General features: G+C 38.0%; 1 protein-coding gene across 1 annotated transcript in view; it reads right to left on the bottom strand.

Moving 5' to 3' along the window:
• The window catches only part of LOC145979622 (alpha-tocopherol transfer protein-like), a 52,100-nt gene that overhangs the window by 5,249 nt on the left and 19,473 nt on the right, over positions 1-27,378 (bottom strand). Inside the window, exons 3-5 of the mRNA XM_083112588.1 lie at positions 24,221-24,312; positions 19,550-19,700; positions 5,196-5,389 (exon numbers count right to left, since the gene is read on the bottom strand). Of these exons, the coding sequence (XP_082968714.1) occupies positions 5,196-5,389; positions 19,550-19,700; positions 24,221-24,312 (437 nt within the window). The remainder of the gene's footprint in view (positions 1-5,195; positions 5,390-19,549; positions 19,701-24,220; positions 24,313-27,378) is intronic.

The raw sequence follows: 27,378 nt of genomic DNA, 5'->3' as shown, positions 1-27,378 counted from the left end.
AAACACAAGCATTTAAACCTCCAGAGGGATGGCCAGATCCGGATCCTAAGGATCCGGATCCTAAAATTTTTCGGATCCGGATCCAGAACTTTCGGATCCGGATCCAAAACGTTCGGATCCGGATCCAAAACGTTCGGATCCGGATCTGGTACTTCTGAATCCTGATCCCTTTTCCCATCCCACATGCGCTTCTTTGGAAAGTAAGAATGTGTTATAATATAACATATTGTTACCAGCTAATATATATATATAGTATATATATACAGGGTGTCATTTTAATGGCGCCCACGGACCACGGAAACATATAGAGAACATCAAAACAAACAACTTTTCTCAGTAACATTTTTCTCGTTGGTGCGTCGATTCGACGCTACAGCCGTTCAAAAAAGGCCGTTTTGCCGCCTGGATGCTGGCAACCCAACACAACATTTGATCGTATCTGTGACGTCATATCCTGCGGCGAAACAGCGCACGGCAGTGTTGCAAGGAACATGCAAATTTTGTGAAAAATTACAAACTACCAACCACATTATTAGTTTTAAAACGAAGCGAGAAACGCGTCCAATAGACTGAACATCATAGCCTACCAGCCAGAAGATCAGCAGTCATCTAAGGAAAGGGGGAAGTGAACCAACGATATGGGAAATGGTAAAAAACGTATTCAAAATGAAGTGTCAATATCGGATTTTGTCTGAGCCTACATGTCAAATATCATCAACAATAAATGTTATTGGACCAACAGCTTACATGTGGCTGTTTAAACCCAGCTACATGTCAATTATATTTGCAAATCTCGTTACAAGGTTGACATCTACAGGTTTGTGTCCATATGCATTTTGGTATTTTTGTGCTTATAACGAAAGTATCTAAGTTTCACGTTGTTACATTACAGCTAAAACACGTACAACCACAGTAACAATGTAATTATGAATCAGTAGCGAATATACTGCCCTGTTCACAGTTGCAAACAATTACATGTGTATCCGGTGCGTAGATAAACACAGTCATCGGAGAGCTTGTTTTACTGCTACTTATATCCCTGTATTTTCAACCATTTTTGTCACTGCCTCATAATGCCCTGAATATACATTATATTATGTGTTGCTTACCTTTGGAATTTTGAGTTCTTTCATTTCTATTTTGTCATCTGTTCAGTGTGTCACAGACAACTAGTAGATCATAAGGACGAAGTGGATAGACTAAATTGTAGATGCTAACTTGGTAACTAGATTTGCAAATATTTGACATGTAAGCTGAGACAAAATTCGATATGACCACTTCCTCTTGAATTCTATATTTTCTTTCTACCATTTTTCGTATCGTTTGTTTACTTACTGTTAAGTTAGAGAATGTGTTTGCTCGTTTTGTTTTACGGTACATAATGTGGCTGATTGTAGCTATGTCATTTTTCACAGAATATGTGTGTTCCTGGCAACCCTGGAACGCATCGCTTCACGACGGGATATGACGTCACAAATGCAATCAAATGTTGTGTGTGGTTGCCAGCATCCAGGCGGCAAAACGGTCTTTTTTGAACGGCTGTAGCGTCGAATTGACGCATCAACGTGAAAAATGTTACTGAGAAAAGTTTTTTGTTTTGATGTCCTCTACACGAATCTGTGGTTCGTGGTCGCCATTAAAATGACACCCTGTATATATATATATGCATTGAACTCGAGTGGGAAAAGGGGTAAAATTAGTATGTCCTGAATTGCCACAAATATAAATAGTTATTTCATTAATATTTGTCAATGTCTTTGAAGCAGTACACAATTATCGTTAGAGTATCATAATTCACGATCTTATACATGAAAATATCCCTTTGAATGTGTGTCAATTCATTTATTTGTTTATTTCTTTATAAATTCCATATGCAGAACAATGTAGCCACTATACACTGCTATTACAAATAATGTTACCATGCTCTTGTTTATAATAAAAAGAGAATTAAAAAAAAGTACACCTAGTATGGAGGATCAAATGCTTTCAAGAACTCTAACCAATACACTACGCCCTTTGTTTCCCTTGGAGCAACAGTTCTTAATTATTCTGTCGCGTCAATATTGTAAACGTTATCCTGCAAAAATAAGTTCAATACTCTGATATAGCTCTGTACTTCTAGAATTACTCTATACACATGCATTTGAAATTTAACTCTGAATTTATTTCTTCGTTGTTAATATATCTAAGCTTGTGAATATACTTTATTTGTAATTTTATAACGGTTACATGAACATCTACGAAGTAGTTCCTTATAATAACCTCCGGTTGACCAAGTTGCCAATATAAACAAATGGAATACAGATTGTCTTCGAGCTAACATTGTTAAAAAGGAGCGGATACATGTATTACTATCCCAATACTTATTCAATAAGATTTCTTGTTTGTCAGAAATTATGACTTAAAGTATTGCATGTTGAGCTAGTGCCCACCTAGCCGCCTCTAACGAAATCTATCATTCTTCAGATTCTCTTTCAAATTCGACTCTGGTCACTTGTAACATGCTGGCATCGACGCACCGTGTTTTGCGATAAGAAGCGGCCTTGAATAGCGTGAGTGAGTCACTTTGAATGCGAGCAAGCTACGCTACCAAGCTTGTCTGCCTTTGAAAACCAAGTCATTTTTTTTTTCACCGTTTCAGAACGCGATTGCTATTGTAGAAGTATATATTCTCTCAAAAGAGCACGAAAGGAAATTTGACCAATATTCTCCCGTCGTTTAAAACCAAATATTATCTATTAAACGAAAAGTTCACGATTGTCAATAAACGGTTTAACCTATCTCAGCATAGGTTCGATCCCGTGTTCAGTCTCCGGGAATATTCGGCCTGTGTATAGGGCCGGTGGCAACCCACCATCGTGAGGAAATTGGGGAGCTCCGAGTGAGTGAGCGTAATCCTGTCGCGAAGTCCTACAACGGCTGGGGGTCTGTCGGGCCGACCACCCGTCCCCCTAGTCTGGCTGCAGATCTCCACGCCCCCCTGGTTGCCCCTCGTGGGAGGGAGGCCAGCAGTCGGTAGGTAAGCCTTGGCTCAATATTGGGCTGTAGCCCAATAGGATTATTATTATTTAAATAATAAAATTTAATAGAAAGATTCTCCGAAATTTCTCTCCCACTGTCTACTCTCCTCCTACATGTAATGTGTAAGCAATACTTGTTTGTAGCAAAGAAAACTAAGGTAGTACGACTCGGCAAAAACATTTAATTTAGAATTACACATGATGAAAACTTTTCATTCGATATTTGCGGAGGTATCCTTGCATTGAACTCGAGTGGGAAAAGGGGTATAATTAGTATGTCCTGCATTGCCACAAATATAAATAGTTATTTCATTAATATTTGTCAATGTCTTTGAAGCAGTACACAATTATCGTTAGAGTATCATAATTCACGATCTTATACATGAAAATATCCCTTTGAATGTGTGTCAATTCATTTATTTGTTTATTTCTTTATAAATTCCATATGCAGAACAATGTAGCCACTATACACTACTATGACAAATAATGTTACCATGCTCTCCACACCTAGTATGGAGGATCGAACCTGGGACCGCTAGCTGCCCAATCGAGAACTCTAACCACTACACCACGCCCTTACCTTCGATTGAAACAACAATTTTTAAGTATTCTGTCCCTCCAATATTGTAAATGTCGTTGGGTATACATGTAGTTGAACTTTTACTTTAATTTTGAATTGCTTTCTTGTAGTATAACAGATATCTTCGAGAAATAATTTTCGAAGTGATGAAAAAAAAAACGAGAATGTTGGTAGTTGCGAATGCGAGTTATTTCTTTTAACTTATTATTGTGATTAGACATTATTAATGGAGAATATCTAGAGGCTTGAACATTGCAGGACGATATTCTTTCCCTGTGATACTGCAACAGACGAAATGATTGTTTACTGACGCAAGTGTCGTGTTCAGAACAGTCTTCTGAAATGTATTTGCTGTTGCGTGAGGTAACACGAAGTAATTAAACCGTTTGCGAACTACCAAATCTGCGCAACGTTAGACGTAAACAGGCGGAAAATTGTATTCATAAAATCACTTCACATTTGACAGTATTAGTCAAGAGAGACTTGTGGGACACTGTGTTAAGGTGCTGGAGTAAATACTTCTTATTTTTCTTCCTCGAAGAACAACGATTTTTAAAGTAGAGTAACAGTTGTTCTGCTCTTTCTTATTTCTTTTAAATTCTTCCACATTCCTTTAATTGGGTTAAAAATAAATGCAAATATTGCTTGCATTTCTGTCATTGACATAGACCAGGCCCATACGCAGGATTTCTTTGAGGGAGGGGCCAGACCCATATTTATAATTTTTATATATATATATATATATATATAAAAGAGAGAGAGAGAGTGAGAGAGAGAGAGAAAGAGAGACAGATATTACAAAATAGTTCAAATAGTCCGAGCGCCACTGAAAAGTCATGATAATTCTATGTTTAGAAAATAATATATTTATAAATTAAATGTTGCGTACTAGGAATTATTATTGCAATAAAGAACATGTCTAATTGTGAGTTAAGAAAAAGCAATAATATAGAGACATTCTCGCATCATGATTGCAGTTCGAAAAAGTCGGGACAGGGACACTCCTCGTATCTCCTCTCCTGTCTTAGATTTCCGACTCCACTGCACTCTTCTCCTCTTCTTTTCGTTCTTCTCTTTTTCTCTCCTTTACTTTACTCTCCACTCCCCTCCTCTCGTCTCCTCTTCTCTCTTCTTTGCTCCATTTTCCTCATCTCTCCTAGAATCTTTTTCCATTCTCCTCACTACATCTCCTCTCCTCGTTTATCCTCTCTTTCTTCTCTCCTCTACTTTTCCTCTTCTCCTTTCGCTTTCTCTTTCTCCTCTCCTTTGTCACCTTTCGTTTTCTCTCACCTCTTTTCCTTTCTGTAGACTCATCAGCGATGAAATACTAAGAAACCTTTTTATTTTCTTTCAGAAAGAATTTTGTCACTTGCGATATAATAGTGATATTTTTCATAATTTTACACAATATTACTTGTTTTTATTCCTTTCGCGCATTTTATAAATATCTATTGTGCATGTGGCAACCCTGAAATTGAGCCTAACTCTACACGCAACCCACCAACGCCTTGCGTAAATTGTGTTGCCTAGTTTAAAATGTCGTTGGCCTAAAACTTTTGAGAGACACTGTACATGAGATAAAAATACATAATCACCTGTAATATATTCATGAGCATTCCAACCACCTTTGGAGTGAAAAGCCTGGCTTGGTGTATACTGAAGTCCCCCATGTCAAACACAAGAACGACGCCTGTGACTTGTGTGACGGGGTCTAGGATCAAGTGCTCCATGGTGGCCATCATTGTCGGTAACATCTGCTCCACTGTCACTGCGAAAACGTCTACGAAAGCTGAAAGAAATAGTAACTTAAGAAACTACACCACTATGAAGCAATGAGAATAATTGTAGTATAACTTAATTTCTTTCTAAAGAAAACGTGAAGTGGTGTTTGTAAAATGAGCCTATTTAATATATCAATAACTTTTTACAAGCTCCTTTCTTTTAGCCTGACATGCACAACCAACTTTTGGATTTAATAGTGTAAAATAGTGGTTATGAATATTTAAGTTTAAATATACTTTTTTATATAATTTTCATTCAAGAAAGTATTTCTATGACTTTCAAAGAATTAGTGCGGTCATAAAAGAAAGTACAGTAATGGGAAATAATAATCATTGCTCTCTATTGGATTGTTATATTTGTATGGTAATTTTTCCATTCTGGTGATACAAGAACATATTGATACATGTGTATCACAATGGGCCTGGTAAAAGCAAACTCTTGTTGGTGGCAGCACCCCTGTTATGTTCCCACGCTTTTGATGGACAATTTTTCTCCCATTTAAATGCATTTGTATCACAATGGGCCTAGTCAAAGCAAATTATTGTAGGTGACAGCACCTAATCGAGACGATGAAGTTGATTCCGATAGCAAAGACATGGCACGCCAGGTATTTTCCATCCAAGCCCTGTCTTTTGACATGGCTACTGCACAAAGACAAGACCCCTACTTTGGCAACATAATTAAAATATTTGAAGACGACCCCTCAGCTAACCTTTGCGTACCCAAAGCGAAACGTAAAGAAGTGTTCGAACTTGTGCACGCTAATCAGAACATGAACGCTCATCAGGGAGCAGATACAACTTACAGGCACCTAGTAAGTCGGTATTACATACCAGACATGAAACGCTATGTGTATGATGAAGTGAAAAACTGTGTACCATGCCAAATAGCTAAGCGTCATCCTGGCGCCAGGCAACACTCATTGTAGCATTCCGAACCGGAACAAGTTCCGTTCAAGAAGATTCATTTAGATGTTTGAGGCCCCTTTGCGTCAAATACTAAAGGTCACAAGTATTTTTTATCAGTAGTGGATAGTTGTACAAGGTATGTACATCGTGGCGACCACCATTCCGAATCACGATGCCAAATCAATTGCTGACGCACTTTTTAATTTTGTTTTCCTCAGGTTTGGTCTCCCAGCTACGATCGTTCTTGATAAATCTTCTTCAAATACCTCAAATCTAATGCATGAGCTAGCTGAATTAACTGGTGTACAGCTAAAATATGTAAATACCGCGGCTCATTACACAAACGGCTTAGTGGAAGCATCCTTCAATTACCTTAAGAATATCATTAAGCCCTACGTTCTCACAACAAAAGGTAAATGGCAAGACTATTTGCAATCTGCCGTTCAAGCTCACAACATAAGCTTTCACGACGCTGCAGTTATCCCATCCCCCCACAAGCAACGGCCCCTACAGATGAAAAATGGCTGGAACAGTTAAAATACATTCGCATGTTGACTCACGACAATTTAAAGAAGCGCTTTCTACAACCAAAGAAATATTCGGATAGTATTACTCAACAAACCGAATATGCGATCTAACAAGATGTTTGGATTCTCGAAAATACACCTGCCCCAAACACCCCCCGCCCTTTTGCCATCTATTACAAGTTTAGAGGTAAAATAGTAGAGAAAATGTACGCGAATTCTTACAAGGTTTCATTCAAAGATGGTCGAAATAGAGAGAAAGTCGATACGTTCACAATAGCTAGACTAAAGCCTCGCTTTGAGGGCGATCTCTCTGACACAGATGAACAGACAGATCCCTCTCACAGTACAGCAGATTAAAAAAAAAACAACTAATTTTCGTTGTGTACTCACCAGGCACATGCTCCAAAGCCGCCCCCCCATGCTCCTGCAAAACTCACTAAACACCCAATCACGGTACTAAATCTCCTTTCTCTTATCCATGGCTCTCCCATACATTTATTTCAATGTGAACGAATATTAGAAATAGCACAATAACTCCAGTGTCGCCAGATTGTTTTTTTTTCCCTCACGAAACGGAAAGAATAGCAAACTTCTCGGAGCATAGCATGGCTACAAGAAACTGTAATTTTTACACGCGCACAAGTCATAAAACCAACAACACAGAAAGCACGATGAATTGTTTCAGACTAGCGATTCATACGAATCAGTTGAAACAGCGTGCATCGCGTATATGCTTACTCCACAGAATTCGTGTATCCTTGGGAACCACGTATGGAAAAGCATAGAATCAAGCAAACTCATCAATCAAATGCATCAATATATTGCCTTATAATTTAAAATCAAATAATAAACATCACAATTTCGCTTCAAGTTCCGGTAATTCAATAATATGAAGCACTCCTTAGCGTTCTTTAATAAATTTCGTGTGGGTATCTAATCGCAACGTAAATCAATAGTTCACTACGAAAAAGTTAAAAAGTTGTATAATTTAGTGTAAAAACTCGTTCCAAGTTGTTTTTCTTTCCCTAAATCTCAATTAAGTTTTGCGAATTTGTACCTATAATTAGAATCAATAAAGCAGAATTTTGTACGCCCTTCCCTTTTAGGACCTAATGCTGTTTACATTCAGTCATACCCCACAAGGTGGAGGACAGAGGAGGAAATTGAGAAAAACACTAATACATGAGAACGCGTTGTAACAGTCACACAGGTTTTGTAACATCATCTCTGTCCATAACAAGAAAACGAATAACAGGCAACAGCTATCTGGGCAATTTTATAAAAAGTATTAATTTTTATATGTGAATTATTTGTTAATAAACAAATGGTTGTACATTACTAAATTTTATTTGTCAGTCATGCACACTAGTGAGGCGGAAGAGTGTGGAGTTCACAGAGAAATGTTAGAAGTTTATGTAATGCGCATTGATGCAGTGAGCTTTATTAAATAATACATAATGTAATAATGGTGAAATGTAGGAAATAATATATAAATGTGCTTTGTGAATACAACTTTATCCAGTTTAAAGCAGACGTGCAAATAACTGGTGAAAATACCTTCTGTTATCGACAGAAATGGCATAAGAATGAAGTCTGAATAAAGACTTTACTAGTATTAGTTGAATAAATATGCGAAGCATATTTTAATAGTGACCTGTGAACAAGATGTTTCCCTGAGCTTTAGTGTGTTATAAGACTAGTAATAACTGTAATATATTCACATATTTACAGTATCAATGTCTCAATATTTTTTCCCATCGCCAATTTATACTCAAGTATAGCTAAGGCAGACTTCGATACATTTTAAATTTAACATAGTGTTATCAAGAATAGAAGTAACCGTAAAATTAATTGACTTCTTAACCGTTGTAAGGTTTGATATTTTGGCTAATCGCGCCGAATAGCACATTACGCCTTGAATACCTTGTGACGGTACGCAAGTCGATAACAGGGTTGACCGTGACGGCCGTTGTCTATTTTACTGCGACCGTATAGTCAGAGGCGTACTGACCGCGACCATTGTGGGTTCCCAACAATAGCTCCAGTCTGCGGTTAATCGATTTTGATTTTATTTTGTTTATTTAGATTCATTAATAAAAACAGTTGCAAGAATTCAACAAACTTATTTTATTAACGGAAAGACAGTGTAACGCCCTCGATTGGCCGAAAAAAAACTACCACTACCTAGATAGAGGCGGCAAAATCTCTTGTTTAATCAGGTCATTTGTGAATTTGCTCCAGTGCTGCTTCAAATCACTAGCCAGCCCTTACTTAAGTTTACCTCTAAAAATAGGTCGGTGCGGTGACAATACATTATTTGTCCAGAATAAACAAAGCATCTCAACAGCAATTACGCTCACGTGCGCGGACGTTTTTCCTTTTACTTGACCTCACATGGTCCTAAACATAACAATAACCTCCGTTGAGTGACGCAAACATATACCCTCTAGCGGGCGGGACTTCAACACTTCGCCGCGACGAGCAATTAATATTACCAGGCAAATACTTTTACCATAATCACATACGCGACCTGACGTAGTTAGCAGCGACACAGCGCTGACACATATTAAACTGAACAAACCTCAAATAGATACAACAATTAAGCGGGCGGCGCTTTACTCTAGCAGTACGCACTTCAATCAAATACAAAAGGAGCACAAACAGTGAACTTAAGAACATTAAAAATCACAAGAAATGAGTAAAATTGACCTGAGACAATTAAATACAAAATTAAGCGCAACGGGAGTCTGATACGAAGTGTCGAGTTGCGTGGGAGTTTTCAAAACATAGACGTATTTCTAGGGCATTCTCTAAATATCAAACGAGCCGGTACGTGTTGACATTCATACAGATGAATACGTTACCATCTCTCTGGTTCCACGGCGCATCCTGATGTTTTCGCGGGCGATCGAAATCACTTAGTATGCACACGAAAGGTTTTTCTATTCTTCCTCGATCGCGACGACGAGAAGGTGAAGAGCGTTCATGCATCTGGTTCCTCGGTGGATCAGTGACGATGGGTCGTCGGCGTCGCTCGGGGAACGTCAAAGGCCTCGGCGTCTCTTCCTCTCGGGGTCGGTGAGCATCTCCGTGGTTAGGCGTGATTCGGACGTCGCATCTGGACCGCGGGCAGTAGTTCATGAGTCGTCGGCGTCTTCTCCATCACCGTCGGACGATCTCAAGCGTCGGGACGTCGATATGGCAGCGTTCGACATCTCTCTCTCTCTCTGTGGCGGCAGGTAGGCATCAGGCGGCGTAGCTCGGGTTTTCAGCATGATGTAGGCAATCGTCGTGGTGTCTCGTCTGGCATCGGGGCGCACCGAGGGTGGCCCTCCTCCTCTCTTCTACCGTTAGCCGGCCATGCTTATGAGCGTTTCACTTCACGAAAAGGACAAAATCTCGCTTACAGACACTCCTCACAAACTCGTTCGGACGACTATCGTAGGCTGGCGCACTTCCGCTCGTCCTCACCAAAAGGTAACAACACACGACGAGTCGGCACAATAGTAGTCTCAACGTTAGGAGCGCGGAGATGTGTTCTCGTTGGAACTCGCGGTAAAAATGTGTGTCGAAATGGCAGGTCCTTTCGTTTTATGCGGATTTCAAAAAAGGACGCTTGGCGGTCGTTGAAGGTACGCTTTCCAAGATGTCATTCCTATTCGCTCCATTGTCTCCCAGCCTGGACAGAGCGTGCTCTTGTGGGGTACGTTCGGGTTAAGTGCGGACCAGCCCGGCGCCGACAGCTCAACTGCAATCTGTGCCTATAAACTGATCGATTATAACCAATTCGATCTGGCATCCGTAATTCTTGCTTGATTGTGGCAAATCTCCACACATCCGTCCTTGCATACATATTGCTGCGCTGGTAAAAGTTTCACTTCAGTCCGGCTGCTCGAACCCGAGATATTTGAATGGTTGTCGTTAAGGTCGAAATTCGTAATTTCAGACGCAAAACGTGACCTTTCTGGTGCTCGCCCGTCAGACTCACGACTTCCTTTCTTTCTCCCGTTGTCTTGGCAGATCAAATATATATACATACAAATAAAAACACTCAACAACTTGATTAAACACATTTTTCACAGCTAATGATTAGAATAATAATAGTGATGAGGCAGGTCGACGATAAATCTGACTGTGACAACAGAATGTGTTCAGAGTACCTCGGATTCAGTTGCCTTCTGATTCTGGCTTGGTTGGTTGAACGACTTTGTTTTAAAGTCAAATTTAAACAAAGAAAGGCTAACGGTCTGGACCTACAGCTTAAAGTGGAATACGAAAGAACATCGGTTTATGATTGATTATAAGATTTGTCTTTGATTTTCGTTTGGAACATTGTTTTTCGATCATACATATCTTCGCTTGTTTCTGAATGCAAACACTACTCTTCTAAGGATGCATTTAAAATTACAAGTTCTAAGTTGAAAGATTTTGGTTTCGTTACTAAGGAAGATGTTAAGAAATTGATTAACGGAAGAAAAATACAAAGCGAGATAGATAGAAAGATAGAGATAGAGGAAGAAAGAAAGGAGTACTTTTTATAAACATGCGTGAACACGAGGTCTTCGATATGCCTAAATTAGGAAAAATGTTCTTTTCGTATCCAAAGCATGTGTGGAAAACATCAGGATATTGTCCAAATTTTACTTCAGAATATACCCACCTTATCCACAATGAGATAAAAACATGCAGATAACGTCCCTCATTCATGTGAACCAAGCCGCATTGATGTTTAAAAAATATTTAAAAGGCATCCATACAATGTACAAAACATGGCCAGAATGTCCAAAATATGTCCAAGAATGATCTACAGAATCTCCAAAACATATCTAAAATGATCCACAGAATGTTCACAAATAAAATAACCAATGTAATGTCCAAAAACAATCTTCCTGGATATCCTATAGATTTTCCTTGGAACGACATATCGATATCCTGGGGATATCCAATGGATGTCTACTAGACATTCCTAGATATCATCTGGATATCCAGAATTTTGGCACAAATATTCAGAAGATATCCATAATTGATTGATTTATTGAGTTGGTGTTGGTCCACTTTTATGCACATTACAGCTAATTAGGACTGGACCTACAGTTTCTAGTGGGATCCAAACCACTATGTGCCTCCACCGGGTATCGAACCCGGGACCCCTTGATTACAAGGCGACGACGCTACCACTCTGCCATCAGGGAGACCGTAGAAGAAATCCATAACAAGTATCTTAGAAAATTGTGTGCTGCATGGCATACATTCCCGTCGCTCTGTGATGCTTACACTTTCCAACATGGTATGAAAGACCGATTTCATCAAGTCTTCAGTGGGTTTACACCAGTTCCTGAAATAGATGCTTGGTCGAGTGTGGAAATAGAAGGATGCTTGTATGGACCGACACGGAAACAATTCAGTAGGTTGGGATGCTGATGCAAATTATCCTAGCTTCGGAATTATTTATGAAAGTTTCTTAAATGTAGCTGGCAACACCAGACCTCTGTCCACTTCAATGGAAGAAGAAGCTGAACTTTAAAACAATAATAGATTGGAAGAAAATATCTCAAGCAGACTGTAATTGAGGTAACCAAAACGAGATACACTGGCCACGTTGCACCATTTTCTGGTACATTCATCAAATCAAGTATTACAGAGTATTTAAGAAATGCTAATATTGGGACTGAACGTATAACGGTTCTTGGTTCTGTGTTGAACACGGGATTCGATTGACAGAAGAGAGTTGAAAATATATTACAGTGGTGCATTTGTGAGCTGTGTGCTAACGACCTTCCTCTTTGTCACTCCCTGCAGTATTCAGAGCAGAGATTCCCAAACTTTTTACGTTTGCGGCACACTTGGGAATGCTATTAAAACTTGGGGACACCCTTGTTAGAATTTTGTTTCAATTTGTAATCTTCAATCAAAGTAGAATTTGTTATAAGTGAGGAGCAAGTTAAATTTATTGTCAAACAAATACCTACTTCAGTAGCAATGTTATTCATTTATTGAAAGATAATATAAGGAACAAACATCAGAATAGAATACAGTTTACTACAATGGAAATCAAAAATGTAAATTAGAGTTTTGTTTTATGAATGTGAGAGTTGCGATTGATGATTAGAGCACAAATGATTGATATCAGGCCTCAAAGTTGACAACGAAACCCTCATATCACCCTCAAGGTTGTGCAGTCTATTTCTTCCTTTGGATTTTATTGTCGCCATAGTACAGAAGGCTTCCTAAGGCTTAAATGTGAAGTTAAAAACACTACGTCCATTGTTTTCTTCAAAAGGTTAGTATACTCCTCTGCGAGTCCAAGCCAGAAACCAGCCACCGATGTCTCACTCTTGATGAACTTCCTAATAATATTTATCTTTCGTTTTTAATTTCTTTCGTTTATCCCTAAAATATCTCGCGGCACCCCGGTTGGAAATTACTAATTTAGAGGGTCAAACAACAACATTTTACTTAAGCGCCATCGGGAAACAGCTGCAGTCTTGCCCCTAGTCGAATTTGAAAGGGTCCAATCTGATTTTGAATTGCCAATGATAGGCAAAGGAGACCTCAGCATGGATCAGGAACACTAGTCAGATACATTCCTAGCTGTTGATAGTGTACCTAAAAGCTAGCAAATAAGATATCTACCATGGTTTCCAACCCAAGAAGGGTAACTGCGACTACACTCCGGTACATCAGAGCTTCTGAGAACCTGCTGACTGTTGTACGTTCCGTTATGAGAGCGTAATAGCTATGTGGTTCAAGATAAAATGTTAGTGGATTTGTCACAAGGCCAATATATCTGAGAGAATGTGGTGGATTCCATACTTTGCCCACCCTGACAATATCATCCTGGCAATGGTGACTGACGAATGATATGCAATCTGGAAACTGGGATCAAGTTAATTCTAAAATTCAGACTTCCTTTCATGACAGATAACGACAGAGATCTAATAGACTGAGGAGGTAAACCTTGTGGTGAGAAGAGAAGTTGGAGATTTTGAAACTGTGCTGTCACAGTACAAGGGCCATTGAAAAATGGATTAAGGTAGTGACAAATGCATCAGCACAGTTGAAGGGGCAATACTTTTTAAAATGCCACTTAATTTTTATTTCACAAAGGCAAAATACCAATAATTTGATAGATTTCTTACATCTATAACTCTTCATTTAACGAAGGTTGGAACAAATAAACAAAAACAGGAAAAATGTGTTATTTTGCTTTTGAATCCAGAAACTGCGTCAGTGATACCTATGGTTTCCGTCCAATTCGAACAAAATTGACATGCTTACTAGATACACAACTTTCCTCACTAGGTTGCTTTCAATTTCGATAAAAGCAGTTTTTATAGTGTGTCAAACCACCGTATTCAATATATCAATTTAGTCTTATCCTATATCAAGTGACTTGTGTGGCCTATCAGATTTGAATTTGTAAGACTAACATGACTATGAAAATTAGTTAAGTTAGAACTTCTAATGTAAATGGTTAACATGAGGAAAATGGTAGTAGTAAAGTTCGAATATTACATTGCATTCTATTTCCAAACTGATCCTACTTCCTTCATTTTTAATGTTTATGTGTAGAATTATAGTATGAGTAGATTAGGAAAAATGTATGACTGCATTATTATAATTTTTGAGACAGCTCCTTAAAATATGTTAACTTGTAAATTGTTTATGTAATTTTCACGTTATTTGGTATCTTGTATCTTTTAATTATTGTAAATATTTTTGTGTTTCTTACGCATCAAATGTTCAACCATAACTTTGAAATCCTACTAGTAACCAATCAGCCCCGAAAATGAGGCTGTTCATTGCCAAACTTTTCCGACGGCGGCGCCACCACTGTTCTGTCCCTAAATAATTTCGTTCGTCATTTAGTTGCCCTAAGCTTTTCATTGGAACGCAATGGGATTGCTATTCAAACGTTATTGTCAACGAAGGTAAGAATTTCTCTTGTAAATCAATAACTAAAATTGGTTTAGTAAAGCTTTGAGATATTGTAGCAAGTCATAAGTTTCCGAAAATTACATTTACCTTAAACTAAGAATTAATACAGGAAAACGCAACGGCAGGGTAGCTGAAACGGGCACAATGTAACTTGTTTATGCACAAAGAGCACCAAACTTGACGTCATTTGGGTCGTCCGTAACTACCACGGGTCGATAATACAAATTTTAAGATTTTTACACTACGCAATATGTTTTTTTTTCTTCTGGTTGCGCCTATGTGTAATTCAACGACGGGAGTTGGAATTAGATAAAACACTAGAAACCCCCAAAACTATAACATGTATACATATTAAGTGCATAAGCAAATGATATTTATCATCATGCACTATGCTCTATCCAATAACTTAATACTAACGTATTTTTTATTGTATTTACAATCAGACATTTTTTCCCTTGTATTTTCGTCCTTTTTTAAACAATAATTTTAAATTACAATTCCTGTAAATATGAAGCCCTGGAGGTTGCGAGAAACGAAAGAGAAGATAAAACATTTTTTAAAACATTATTACTCTCAATAAATGTGTATATATAAAACAGAGGACCATATTTACCGGATATGCGGAAAAGTATGATAGGCCTATCACGTAAAAAAGAGTCTCTTATTAAAAAAGACTATAAAAATAAAAGTACAGTCGGGTGGAATTATTATGTATAATTCCTTACCGTATTCACAACAACAAAGCACTTAAATTGTGAATATTGCAAGTGACGTAAAAAAGTGCTGTGCAAATTTCAAGACTATTTTGAGTTCTGATATATTTTCTGTTGTTGACGATCGTTTTTTCAAAATATTTTTTTACAGCACTGATTGTATTCAACTATCATATTCAGACACAATTTCTGAGGTTAAAATGAAATTAAACTTGAATTTAATGTATTAACAGCACCTTCAGCATCAAATTTCCCATGCATTTAAATGGGAGAACAATTGTCCATCAAAAGCGTGGGAACGTAACAGGGGTTTCTAACATCCAGAAGGATGAATATATTCTGAAACTCCAAGAAAAAGCTACCTGAAATTCCTAGAGCAGCATCATTAGAAGTGATCTAGAAGATTCACTTGTCACTTGGAGATTTGAATACAACTTTCAACTGCACCGCCCTCGCAAAATGGAATATTCAAATGCATTCCGCGCATCTGCATACATATTAATGAAGTGGTTCAACGTACTCAAAACCAAAAGACTTGGAAAGCAGCAGTTCCAGTAATGGACTGTAATGATCTTTCAATAAAAGTATTGCACGTGATTCAATCGCTTATACACGAACGCGACACATTTACATTCAGACGACATTCAGGTGTACATATTTAAATGACTCGTACGCAATGCAGATCCACAGGAACTAACTTCACTTTATTGTTCTGAAGCCGTTTCCTCATCAAAACTGTAATTCTGTGCAATTCTCTACAATGACGGTTCTTTTTCATATTCAGAAAAACTCAATTGTACGAAGTCATTCTTGAAAGACTCCATTTATGTTATGTTAACACTATATGCCTATGCCGCTATTGTTGGAATGCAACAAGATTGTTTATCATGCTCTCCAAGGTGGAATTTCAGTAGAAATAACGTTGATATGTTTTGATTGATTGATTGATTGGTTTGCTTTATTTTACTTCGCTTTTTGTGCCACATTTTCTAATTTGCAAAGATGGGGATGAGTGTTGATATGATGAAATTCATGAATGGACACTCACAAACATCCATGCCCAGGCCGGGATTCGAACCCAGGACCCCTGGTGTCGTAGCGCTATGTGCTAACCACTCCTCCACTGGGGCCGGCGGTGATATATTTTCTTCGAATTCTTGTCAGTACATTATGCTCTATAAAATGCACATGAACTTCAACTTTTATAGAGAATAAATGGCACCCTGTATACTGCCTGCATTAAAACATAATTGAAAATTATTTCCTTAAGTGTACTACTACACCAAAAGAGTAACACATGAAAGTTTCAAGTTATAATTTTATAATTATTTCTGAAGTTTCTTTTTCCTTAATTATTTTCTGCATATATTGCATGCGTTTGGGGCTGTTTAGTCCCCCCCCTAGACCCTACCCAACTACGCACATGGCTACAAGCTGTTTAAAATCTGCAGCATGCTGGATTGTATTACTTTCTTCGACTGAATATTACAGATAGCTAGTAATTATTGTAGTAGATATTGTATTTTGTATAGGAATTTCAACTGTTAACACAAACTAATCTTGTCTTTACTTTTATAAATAAAGTGGAATTGAAAGAAGTGCAAGGATGTAGATCAGCTTTAGGAAAGATTTGCTTTCCGCAAAGCTTCTTTTCTTTTCTAATAATACTTAGCAAATACTTTATACTTGCAAAATTTTGGACTCTTACTATTGCAAGATAATAAGCCTTTAAAATATCAAGTATTGACTTGGCTCATAATATCGCTATTCCAAAATCCATTAAATGCTGCACATGGCCTCCACTTACCACAAATCACAAACTAGCATGGCGTCAGTCACAGAACTTCAAATTATACACATTGATAGCTCGTCCTTTCTCTAGACAGAAATTGTTATTCTGGAACAATATACTCTGTGTTGAACAATAAACGAATCTATGTAACACACAAATGAACTCTGTGCAGTTACATATTACAGTTTCCATGATATAGTGCCAAGGGGACCATGCGTTTCCCCCACCCTCGAACCATGAAATATTTCAATGCAAACCTATAAGAAGCTACAAAAATAACATGGACGAATTTTCAGATTTTGCAAGAATTTCGAGCTTCTTCTTGCACAAATGAATCGATTGCTTCTGGAGAGAGGCACACTCTACAAGTCTGCAGGCTACAATATTTAGTAACTAATCATTCAAGTTTATGCTTGCGTTTGTTTTGAAACACTCTGTATATTGTATAAAAAAATATATGACTTTAATAGTCAGAATTCCGTGTTTCCTCACTAACATGTATTACCAGGTTACAATGAAATCAGTAGGGATAGGATTTTCAGGTGCTAAAAAGAAATGAGTCACTGACCCACACCTTTTCATGTTCACACACACACCTAATTTTTGCAAACTTTGTTCACAACACTAGCTGTAGTGCAGGTGTATCCTGGTGTCAGGCTGGTGCAAGGAAATGACGTTCAACTAAGTAGACGATAAACGGTGTTCAAGTTCAGAAGATTCAACAAATGCCTGTCTGCTGCTTTAAAAGTTAATTTGAATAGTTAGCACTCACACCGTGATCATACACAACACGCTTCAGAACGTAGTTCAAACGGTGCAGACATCAAATGAACGAAGTAGACGAGTCAGTATTGCACCATGTAACTAGACACGTGAGCGCAAAGAAAATTAAAATGTTCAGCGAACTGGACTACTACGAGACGCAGTGTAGTGTTTACTTAAAGGAGAATCATCGAGTGACGCAAATTGTGTGTATTGTGACCGGAAGTTTTTCATAATGGGATTGTTTATTTTCTTTAGTGAGACTTCCGCTGCAACACATGTTCTACTTAAATCTAAATTACTTTGCGAAAACTTAGATCGTCCTTGATCTGAACATATAAAGTAAAAGAAAGTGAAGTGCTCCACTGCGCTTTGCACCACGCCATGAAGGCGTATAGGAGATCTGGAGTTAAGGCTCCAGACATTCTTGATCACGGCCGAAGGTGGGGTGATGTGGTCGGCATCACATCCCTAGCCGCCTTTACCTCCAAGAGTTTCCTCCACGTACCCATTTTATACGACGCTGGTTGGGCGCCCGAGCCACTTCAACAGGCGGGAAAAGTTCCGGTTCTCCGTCTCCGGGATCGAACCCGGGTCTCTCACATGTTAGTCAAACACCCTAACAACTTTTTTCTTTATAATTAAAGGAATACCAATATGCGGAATTATCCACCGTCATTCAACTTTCACACATATCAATTTTTACTATATTCTTGTTTTCTCTCATTACGGACAAACACAAAGATCCATGTCCTAGACGGGATTCGAACCCGGGACCCCTGGCTTCGTAGCGCGCTGTCAACGTGGCTGACGCGACTGAGCTACCAGCTACTTCATTTGAACATACAGGGGCTTATATATTATCACTTATCGTGAACGCACATGTAAAACTACATCGATATATCTGTGCCCTGACAAATGCTAGTGACTTGAGAACGATGATCTGCATGAATTACCTTGCCACATGCTAACACTGGCAGTAGTAACCGGTATGGTGTGGAGTACAGGATAGGATAGTAATTTCATAATTTACTGCATATTTTGTCTATGTTGTGCAAAATATGTATTTACATAAAAGAATTTGGAAACTTTACTTTGTCTGGAATGTTTGAAATAAGAACATTTTTTGTTATTTCACTAGAAATACGTGATTTTTGCGCCAAAGGTAAAAATATGCATTCCTTATATGAATTAAGGCTTCGCAGATTATTGGGCCTCCCCGATGGCGCAGTGGAAGCGTCGTCGCCTTGTAGTCAAGGGGTCCCGGGTTGGATACCCGGTAGAGGCACATGGCACAGTGGTTCGGATCCCACTTTAAACCGTAGGTCCAGTCGCGATTAGCCTTACTGTGCATAAAGTGGACTTAAAACACCAACTCAAATCAAACGAAACCAAAGCTTCGCAGATTACATTGTAGCCGTGTGGTTGTCCTGCCGAGTATGGCCGACTTCCGAAGCAACAAAAACATATGTTTTTACGTATAAATCAGCTCCTTAGTAATGAGTGATAGAAATATTGAAATATTACCTGCCCGTATCCAGAACACCGGCCTTCCAGAATCATCCTTGTCATCAAGAACCGTGTGAGCGTTCAGTTCGTAGACTTTCAAAGTCTCCCCAACGGTTCCTGCGTGGGCTAAATTGGGGTATTTCTGCTTCATGTCGTAATAATTCTTTATCTGCAATACAGAATTTTCAGCATGTATTGAAACATATATTTACTTCAGAATAAACATATTTATTTTATCTATTCTGGAAGCTTTCCTGGCGGTAAATGATGAAGAGGTTTTCTCAGGATATCAACCAGGAGATTTATGGATAGGCTTCCAAGCTTTCGGGAGCTAACGTCACTCTTATCTTCAGGGATTGACGGAAGCCTGGTTGATATCCCGAGAAAACCTCTACGCAATAACGAGCAAAATGTTGTGGAGAAACGTTGTTTGTTTTGATGTCCTCTGTACGTTTCCGTTGTTCGTGGACGCCATTAAAATGACACCCTGTATAAGATACGTACAATAAAACCCAACAAATGTTTGGCATATTTTTGTAAATTTTCTAAGCGAGATACAATTTGGACAAAAATAGCAATGTGTTGACTCTGAAGCGCAAACATTAAAATTTGTATAACTTGAATAAATTATTTTGTGTACCTTCAAATCGACTTCTTTAGGAACACTTTTTCCAAATAAGGCCATGCATGGTGCAAATAAGGTCCAGTATTGGTGTTGCAAATAATAAAGAACACAATATTTTTAACTTACATAAACATAGATTGGCGTGAAACAGCACAGGAAAATGTAAAATTTCAATATTTTCTTATGCACAATATTACGTACTCCTTTACAACAATGATAGTCTTCACAGTTCACATGAGATACATGAAGTCTGGAAGTTAAACTTTCCTTCTAGGACATACCCATTTATCGTGAACGTATTTTCTGCAATTGTCACAGAGTCTCATATCAGTAAGTCCGTCTTCACCATAGATGTTACAATAGCAACTTATGCGTAGCCTTCTCATCCCACTAGTTGACCTATTATTAGTTTGTTACGCCCTGCTTGATTAGGTTTGCCTGACAGCCTATTGTAACCCTTCCTTCTGATGGCTTGTTCTCAGATCGTTTGGTTTCCCACTTTTGTTTTTTTTAGAGTCAGAGTACTTACTATCGGATTAATAATTATAGATACTCGAGTTTGGACTCCAATTAAAAATTAACCAGTAGACCTACATAAAATCGAGTTACATCAAAATTTAGCTTATTCAATTCTGCGGACATCGCTGTGTGCCGTGTTGACACGTTCCGCGAAGAGCTTTACTCTGCTGAATAAAAGTCTATATAAAATTGGTTTCGCATTGTGAATTGACAATGATAATGCATTCTTAAAACAGATGAAAAGAGCTTCAAAACAAGACCAATATTTTATTTGTAGTACTACCCAATACTAAGAAAACGTTGTTTTGTAAAATTTCCAAAAACTGCTTTTCAAGAAATTTTGAAAACCTGAAAATGAATAATTGTGTTTAAAACCTTACTACCTGCAGCGTACTAAAATTTCATAACGATCGGACAATCTGTTTTTGATTTACAGAATTTCAAAGATGGCGATCGCTTGCAAAACTAAAAAACCCTTTTTTTGTTCTCACGACGATAAAAAAAGAAGTCATACTCGACAAAACATTGGTTAGCATAGATTAGCGCAGAATTGAATAAGCTAAATTGTGATGTAACTCGTTTTTATGTAGGTCTACTGGTTAATTTTAAATTGGAGTCCAAAGTCCTACAGTCCATCTGGCTTTGTTTTATTTAGGATTCTGTGGTTGTTGCTTTCTAACATTTAGAATACTTTCGAATCATATCTTATCAATGTATTTGCAACTGCCTAAGCAACAAAGTGAAGAAGTTTAGTGACCGTCCTTTTTACATCTTACAAGAAATATTCACGTAAGTAATTCACAAAAAAGTTGTGTGTTATTGAATTGTTGTAGTATTTTGTCAATGTAATAACAAATGTAACATATAATTTATTCCCCTGAAGAACAAGCAAGTTACCAGTTATGTGATACATAGATTTTGTGTGCTTGGGAAGTCCACTGGGCATTATTTGATGCACTGGAGATCGAGAGTGCCCACAAGGGGGGGATTATGGCGCACGTTGCGCCATCGAGATTTTTGGGGGGATTTTTTACCATCAAATAATATAAAATTTAACATTTATATATTTTTCCAAAATACATGTAAAAATTATACACCTAAAATGCACCATATTTAATCCATTAGATGAAGAGAAGAAAGTGTTCAAGGGTATTATGGAATGGGTCGGGGGGAGAAATATCCAACTCTTACATATTAGGCCTTAATTGACACGTGGGTTCTGGGGGGTGTTCTGTATTAAACGTTGGGGGGACAAAATCCAATTATAGGTCTTAGATTATGGCGTTTTTTTTTGTTAGAGGGGATTGAGCATTACATTGAGGTGAGATATCCAATTTTTGTGTATTACTATTGTCTTATACTGTTGCGAAAATTCTGGTATAGATACTGAGAATTAATTTTTTGGAGGAGGCAATATCCACTTTTCAATATCAACAGTAAGTCTAAAATTGGCATGGAAATTTTTGTGGGAGGATTGAGCATTAAATTTAAAGGGTGAGATTGGATGCTGTTGATAAAGTATTAAATCTTAGATTGTCAAGAAATTTCTGTAGTGGAGAAAGAGTTCGAACATTAAATTTTGGAGGCTGTATTTAGCGATATGGTATCCACATGTTTTCGATCCGGGACGTGCCAAAAGAGAAGCAAAAAACCAAATATCTGTGGATCCTAAGAAAGTATTAACACCCCATTAAATTAATATTCTTGAAAGCCTGCAAAGAAATGGATGTAAAAATTTTCTTGCTCGATTCGCTCGCAATTTTGTGTTGCGTGAATGCGTGTTTGGCGCATTCACTACTGAAGTGGATGTGAAGTTTTATACTAGAGCTGCATTACAAGACATAAACGATATTCTCGATGTTAATTAATAACATCAATGCTTAAGATATCATGCTTTGGTTAGTATACTGCTAAATTTAAAGGATGTGTATCATTTGGAACAAAAATATATCGAATCCGCATTTCTAACTTCATGTCACAGGAAAATTTTACTTAAACAAGAACTGAAGATAAAAACCACTTAATTATGGTTATGAGTTACTAAAATATATTTACCCCAAGAAAACGTAGGCGGGGGGGGGGGGATGATGAGTTATTTGAAAGAAAAACCGTATTATGTTATTGACCTGAGCTTAAGAATTTCTAGCTACATTTCTGTAATGTCTCGCGAGACAGAATCGGTCATGCGGCTGGAGCATGTTATTTGGTTTGCCATGGTTGAATTTTCTATCTTGTCTTAAGTTGTGGAACAATTTGTGTTAAATACAAATTGTGAGTTTATAAACCCACTCACAAACACTAGTTATATGCATAATTTAATTTACTACATTTAACCAATCAATGTGCTAGCATTAAGTGTTTTTCGAAAATCGAACAATAACAAAATATGGACAGTTTAACATGGTATTTCATTCAAATAAACATAATTTATTATGTATTCAACAAACATATTTGGAGAGGATTATGATGAACGATTTTAGAAGGGGGGTTGAGTGATGGGCACCCTTTTTATGGAGGAGGGGCAGATCAAGTGTGTTCAGTAAAGCTGAGAGTAAAGTTACTTTCGGTAGACACGCTGTCGTAATTTGTCGTGTGGGGATTGCGATGTGATTTGAGGGCACGAATGATATGATTTTTTGGGTGAGGGGAGTCACATGATATGATTTGTAGGGGGGGACGTATGACATGATTTTGGGGGGATTGCGCCATTGGCCTTGGGGGAGGGATGGGCACCACTGCTGGAGATGACACTTCCTAGGAACATCATAGTTGCTCTTTGTTTGCACCGGCTGAGCCTCCATGCCATTGTTATTTTTCAAAGAAATATATTTTGTAAAAAATGGCACCAGCAACTATAACGTCTTAGATTACTCTACCTGTAATGATATATCAGCACAAAATACTTTATTTCAAAATACTTTTGAAAGCAAATGGTCGTACTTTGAAAATAAGAACATGTTTCCTTTTCTTCCTCGTCGCCGGTAAATTGGCTGCACACTAAATCATGTTCGAGTGAACGTTACTATGGCCTTATTTGGTGCATGTACTTTATGCTTAACCTATATACATGGTGTATCATAAGTGATTGCGCAAACTGAAACTGCGAAAAGTACACCATAGTAGTAACCATGCATTTGCAATTATGTCCCAAGCGCTTCGCGTTTGCTGTTTACTGAAACTCTTTTGCTTCTACTATCGTGTACTTTTCACCGTTTCAGTTTGCGCTATCATTTCTGATACACCCTGTATATTTATTTATATTATATATAATGTTTATATATTATCAATTGTATATATAATTAAATAGATAAAATAGTGCAATACACTATAATACTACAGAAGTCTGTATTCCTGCAAATTCATATTATGGAAAAATTAATTTACGTGTCATGGACTAACAACTCAATGTTTATTTCTAAAGTATTTTTTTCATATTTGTTGAAGATATTGTGATATTCTTATTGCAATGTAAAAGGGGGAAAGATAATTTAGGGACGAGAGAAGTAAGTGGCAGGTAAAAATATAATGATGAAATGCTCACATACTGCCTGATATGCTTTGTCGACGTTGTGCTTTCTGCATCGAAGGAACGACAGCAAAAAGTGATCATCAACGCGAGAAAATATATTGGAGTCAGCTGAAATAGAGAAGAAATACTTATTATTGTATCACAATTTACATACTATTTAGATTAATAATAATTTTGAATAAAAATTATTTAACTTGTACAGCACATTTTTTTAACAATGCATTACTGTTAATTATGCTTTCTTCATCAGAGTATGACCTGGGTACGAACACCCTACTTAGTCACAATATCAATGTTTTATTTATTTACTTCTTTTCTTGTAATTTTTAAAAAGTGTATTTTTACCATTGATCTGTATTCAATGGCTTTTACAGATGTACAGAGCAGAAGAGAAGAAAATCCTTTACCTTCGATTTGTTCCGGAAAATATATTAAGAGAAAACAACAAGTAAAGCAAAAGGATTACAAAATTTTTAGTGTATATATACGTATATATACACGTATATGTGTGTGTGTCTGTATATATATATATATATATATAGTTTGCTTCTAAAGTTCGTTTCCAACGCGTAGGAGGTGATTCTACAAGTGAAAATAAACACAGAAGTTCATGTGATGAAATGCCGATAACATTCTAATTTATTGAAATGGGAAAAAGTGCGAAAATTATGTTTACAAGAAAATAGTGTCACAACGGCCAACCATATGAAAGGCGAAGAGTGTTCCACAAAGAAATGCGGCATGCTCTATTCAAGAAAGCACATGGCAGATGTGTGAAGTTGATGCGCAAGGGATTCCCCAAAGGAAGCGAATGGGTCAGTTGAAGTCATGGGGGAAGGGAAGGGTTTTGTGGAGTGATTAGCATGGGCAATCCGGGCGATGTAATGTAGGCGATGTAATATGGGCGATGCTTTTGGTCGCGATGTTGTGTTGTCGATATTTGTACGTAGCCACATGCAGAAAGGCAGACCTTGACTTTAGCGTTTCCCGCTACGGGTGCTAACACAGTAGGTTTCTTCCGGCAGGAAAGCACCGGTCACTCCCATTCGTGCTTCACTTACTGCGATATCAGCATTACCGCACATCAGGTTACCATCACACGTTTGCGGTTGAATACGTGCGAGTGGAAGGACGTGAACTTGACGAATTGAGCAAATTTCGCAAAAGGCACTGCTAGGTGTTATCGATAGGCACAGCCCATCGTGTACGTACAGTGCACTATTATTCGTCTTCTACGGGTTGGCAGATATGGTGTGGTGTTTTGCCAATGGTTTTTACATTAGATGGAAATTATCCCGAATTTTGCGAACAGGGTGTTGTGAACCGATGAAGCAACGTTCTCCAAAACGGGCGTGTTCAATAGTAAAAACAGTTACGTTTGGGATTTTTGCAAATCCACATGCAATTCTCCTGGCACAACATCACCACAGGTTTGCGGTTAAAGTGTGGTGTGGGATAGTGCATGACTATTTGATTGGGCCGTACATTTTCCCTGTTCGCCTGTGTGGTGGCACATATCATGCATTTCTTCGTGATGTTTTGCCTAATCTGTTAGAGGACGTGCCCTTGGGACTGAGGCAAGGACTATGGTTTCAACACGATGGTGCACCATCACATTTCGACCAAAATGTGCGTCAATTCCTCAATGGCTTGTTCCACAATCGGTGTATTGGTAGGGGTTGGCATGTGCCGTGACCAGCAAGATCGCCGGACATCACTCGCCTGGATTTATTTCTATGGGGAGAGATGAAACGCCTTGTATACAAAACACCTGTCGTGTCAGCCGAGGATCTCGTTGCATGCATTAATGTCACCGCAGCGACGATGGGAGACACCGCGGGGTTGTTTACACGCACTAGACAATTGTTAATTTGGCTTTGTCATCTCTGTGTGGAAATTAATGGCAGACAGTTTGAAAATCGTCTGTGATGTGGTTCCCTTGGCACCTCCACTGTGCACACAGTAAACATGTCGACCCATATGCAACCTAGCGTAGCACCACCACCATCTCTGTTTTTAAAAGTAAAGGTGATGTCCACTACGAATATTCGCTTTCTTCATGGTTGTCAGTTTCCACAAATCACTTTCCGTGGATAAAACATCTTTCTAAACCCTTTCCTACCCCCATGAGTTCAACAGACCCATTCGCTTCCCTTGGGGAATCCCTTGCGCATTAACTTCACACATCTTCCATGTGCTTTTTTGAATAGGTTCTTTGTGGAACGCAATTTGCCACCATTTCCTTGTAAACATAATTTTCGCACCTTTTCCCACTTCAATAAATCCGAATGGGTGCCGTTTTCGGCATTTCGTCATTTCGTCACATGAACGTCTGTTTTTTTCACTTGTAGAATCACCTCCTACGCGATGGAAACAGCCTTTAGAAACACCCTGTGTGTGTATATATATATATATATATATATTGTTGTGTTGTCTTAGTGGTGACCCGAGGATGTAACTGTGTACAGACACTCGCTGTTAATTGCCCAATATTTCCTCTATTGAGAACAACATAACCTTGCAACTTATTATCAATATGTGTTTTATTATTAATATTATTACTATTATTGGTCATTTAGGAATATATATATAATACAAGTTGTGAAGGAAGGCTTGTCGTTTCGATATTTACAGTTGCACCAGACAAACTGTTTCCAGAATAAATGGAATAATCATAATATGGTTGCATTTTTACCTACATTGTGATGAACAACGTAGAAATCGCGATGTAGAATTTATTCTGTGTTAACTCTCCTCGCTATAAAGGACCATATTACACCAGCATAGACCTTGTATTGGCTACGTTGATCATCTTTTAAAATATTCAAATCATATGATATTTATTAAAGGACGAGGTTCTGCCTGCGGCTGTTCCGGAGGATTAACACAAGATGGACACATCCCACATTTTAAAAACCTAAAACAATAACAGTAAAGACCCATCTTTAGGGTGACCATCCATACGTCCCGTTTCAGAGTCATTCATGTTACTAAAAAGTCATTATTTGTAGTTTTATAAAAGTCTAGGAGTTAGCTTGAAAAATCAAGTCTACATTTGAGACAAAATGTTGATGCAATTTTTAAATTAGCGTCATGGTAAAACAGCTGAACTATGTCTCAAACACTTCATAAAAATCAAACTGTTTCATTGTCGTCCAGAATGTTGTAGCAGAC

This window comes from Lepisma saccharinum, chromosome 26, assembly GCF_977018435.1.
Source record: "Lepisma saccharinum chromosome 26, izLepSacc3.1, whole genome shotgun sequence".
NCBI lineage: Eukaryota > Metazoa > Arthropoda > Insecta > Zygentoma > Lepismatidae > Lepisma > Lepisma saccharinum.
The sequence above is the reverse complement of the archived record's forward strand: the minus strand, read 5'-3'. Positions and strand labels throughout refer to the sequence as shown.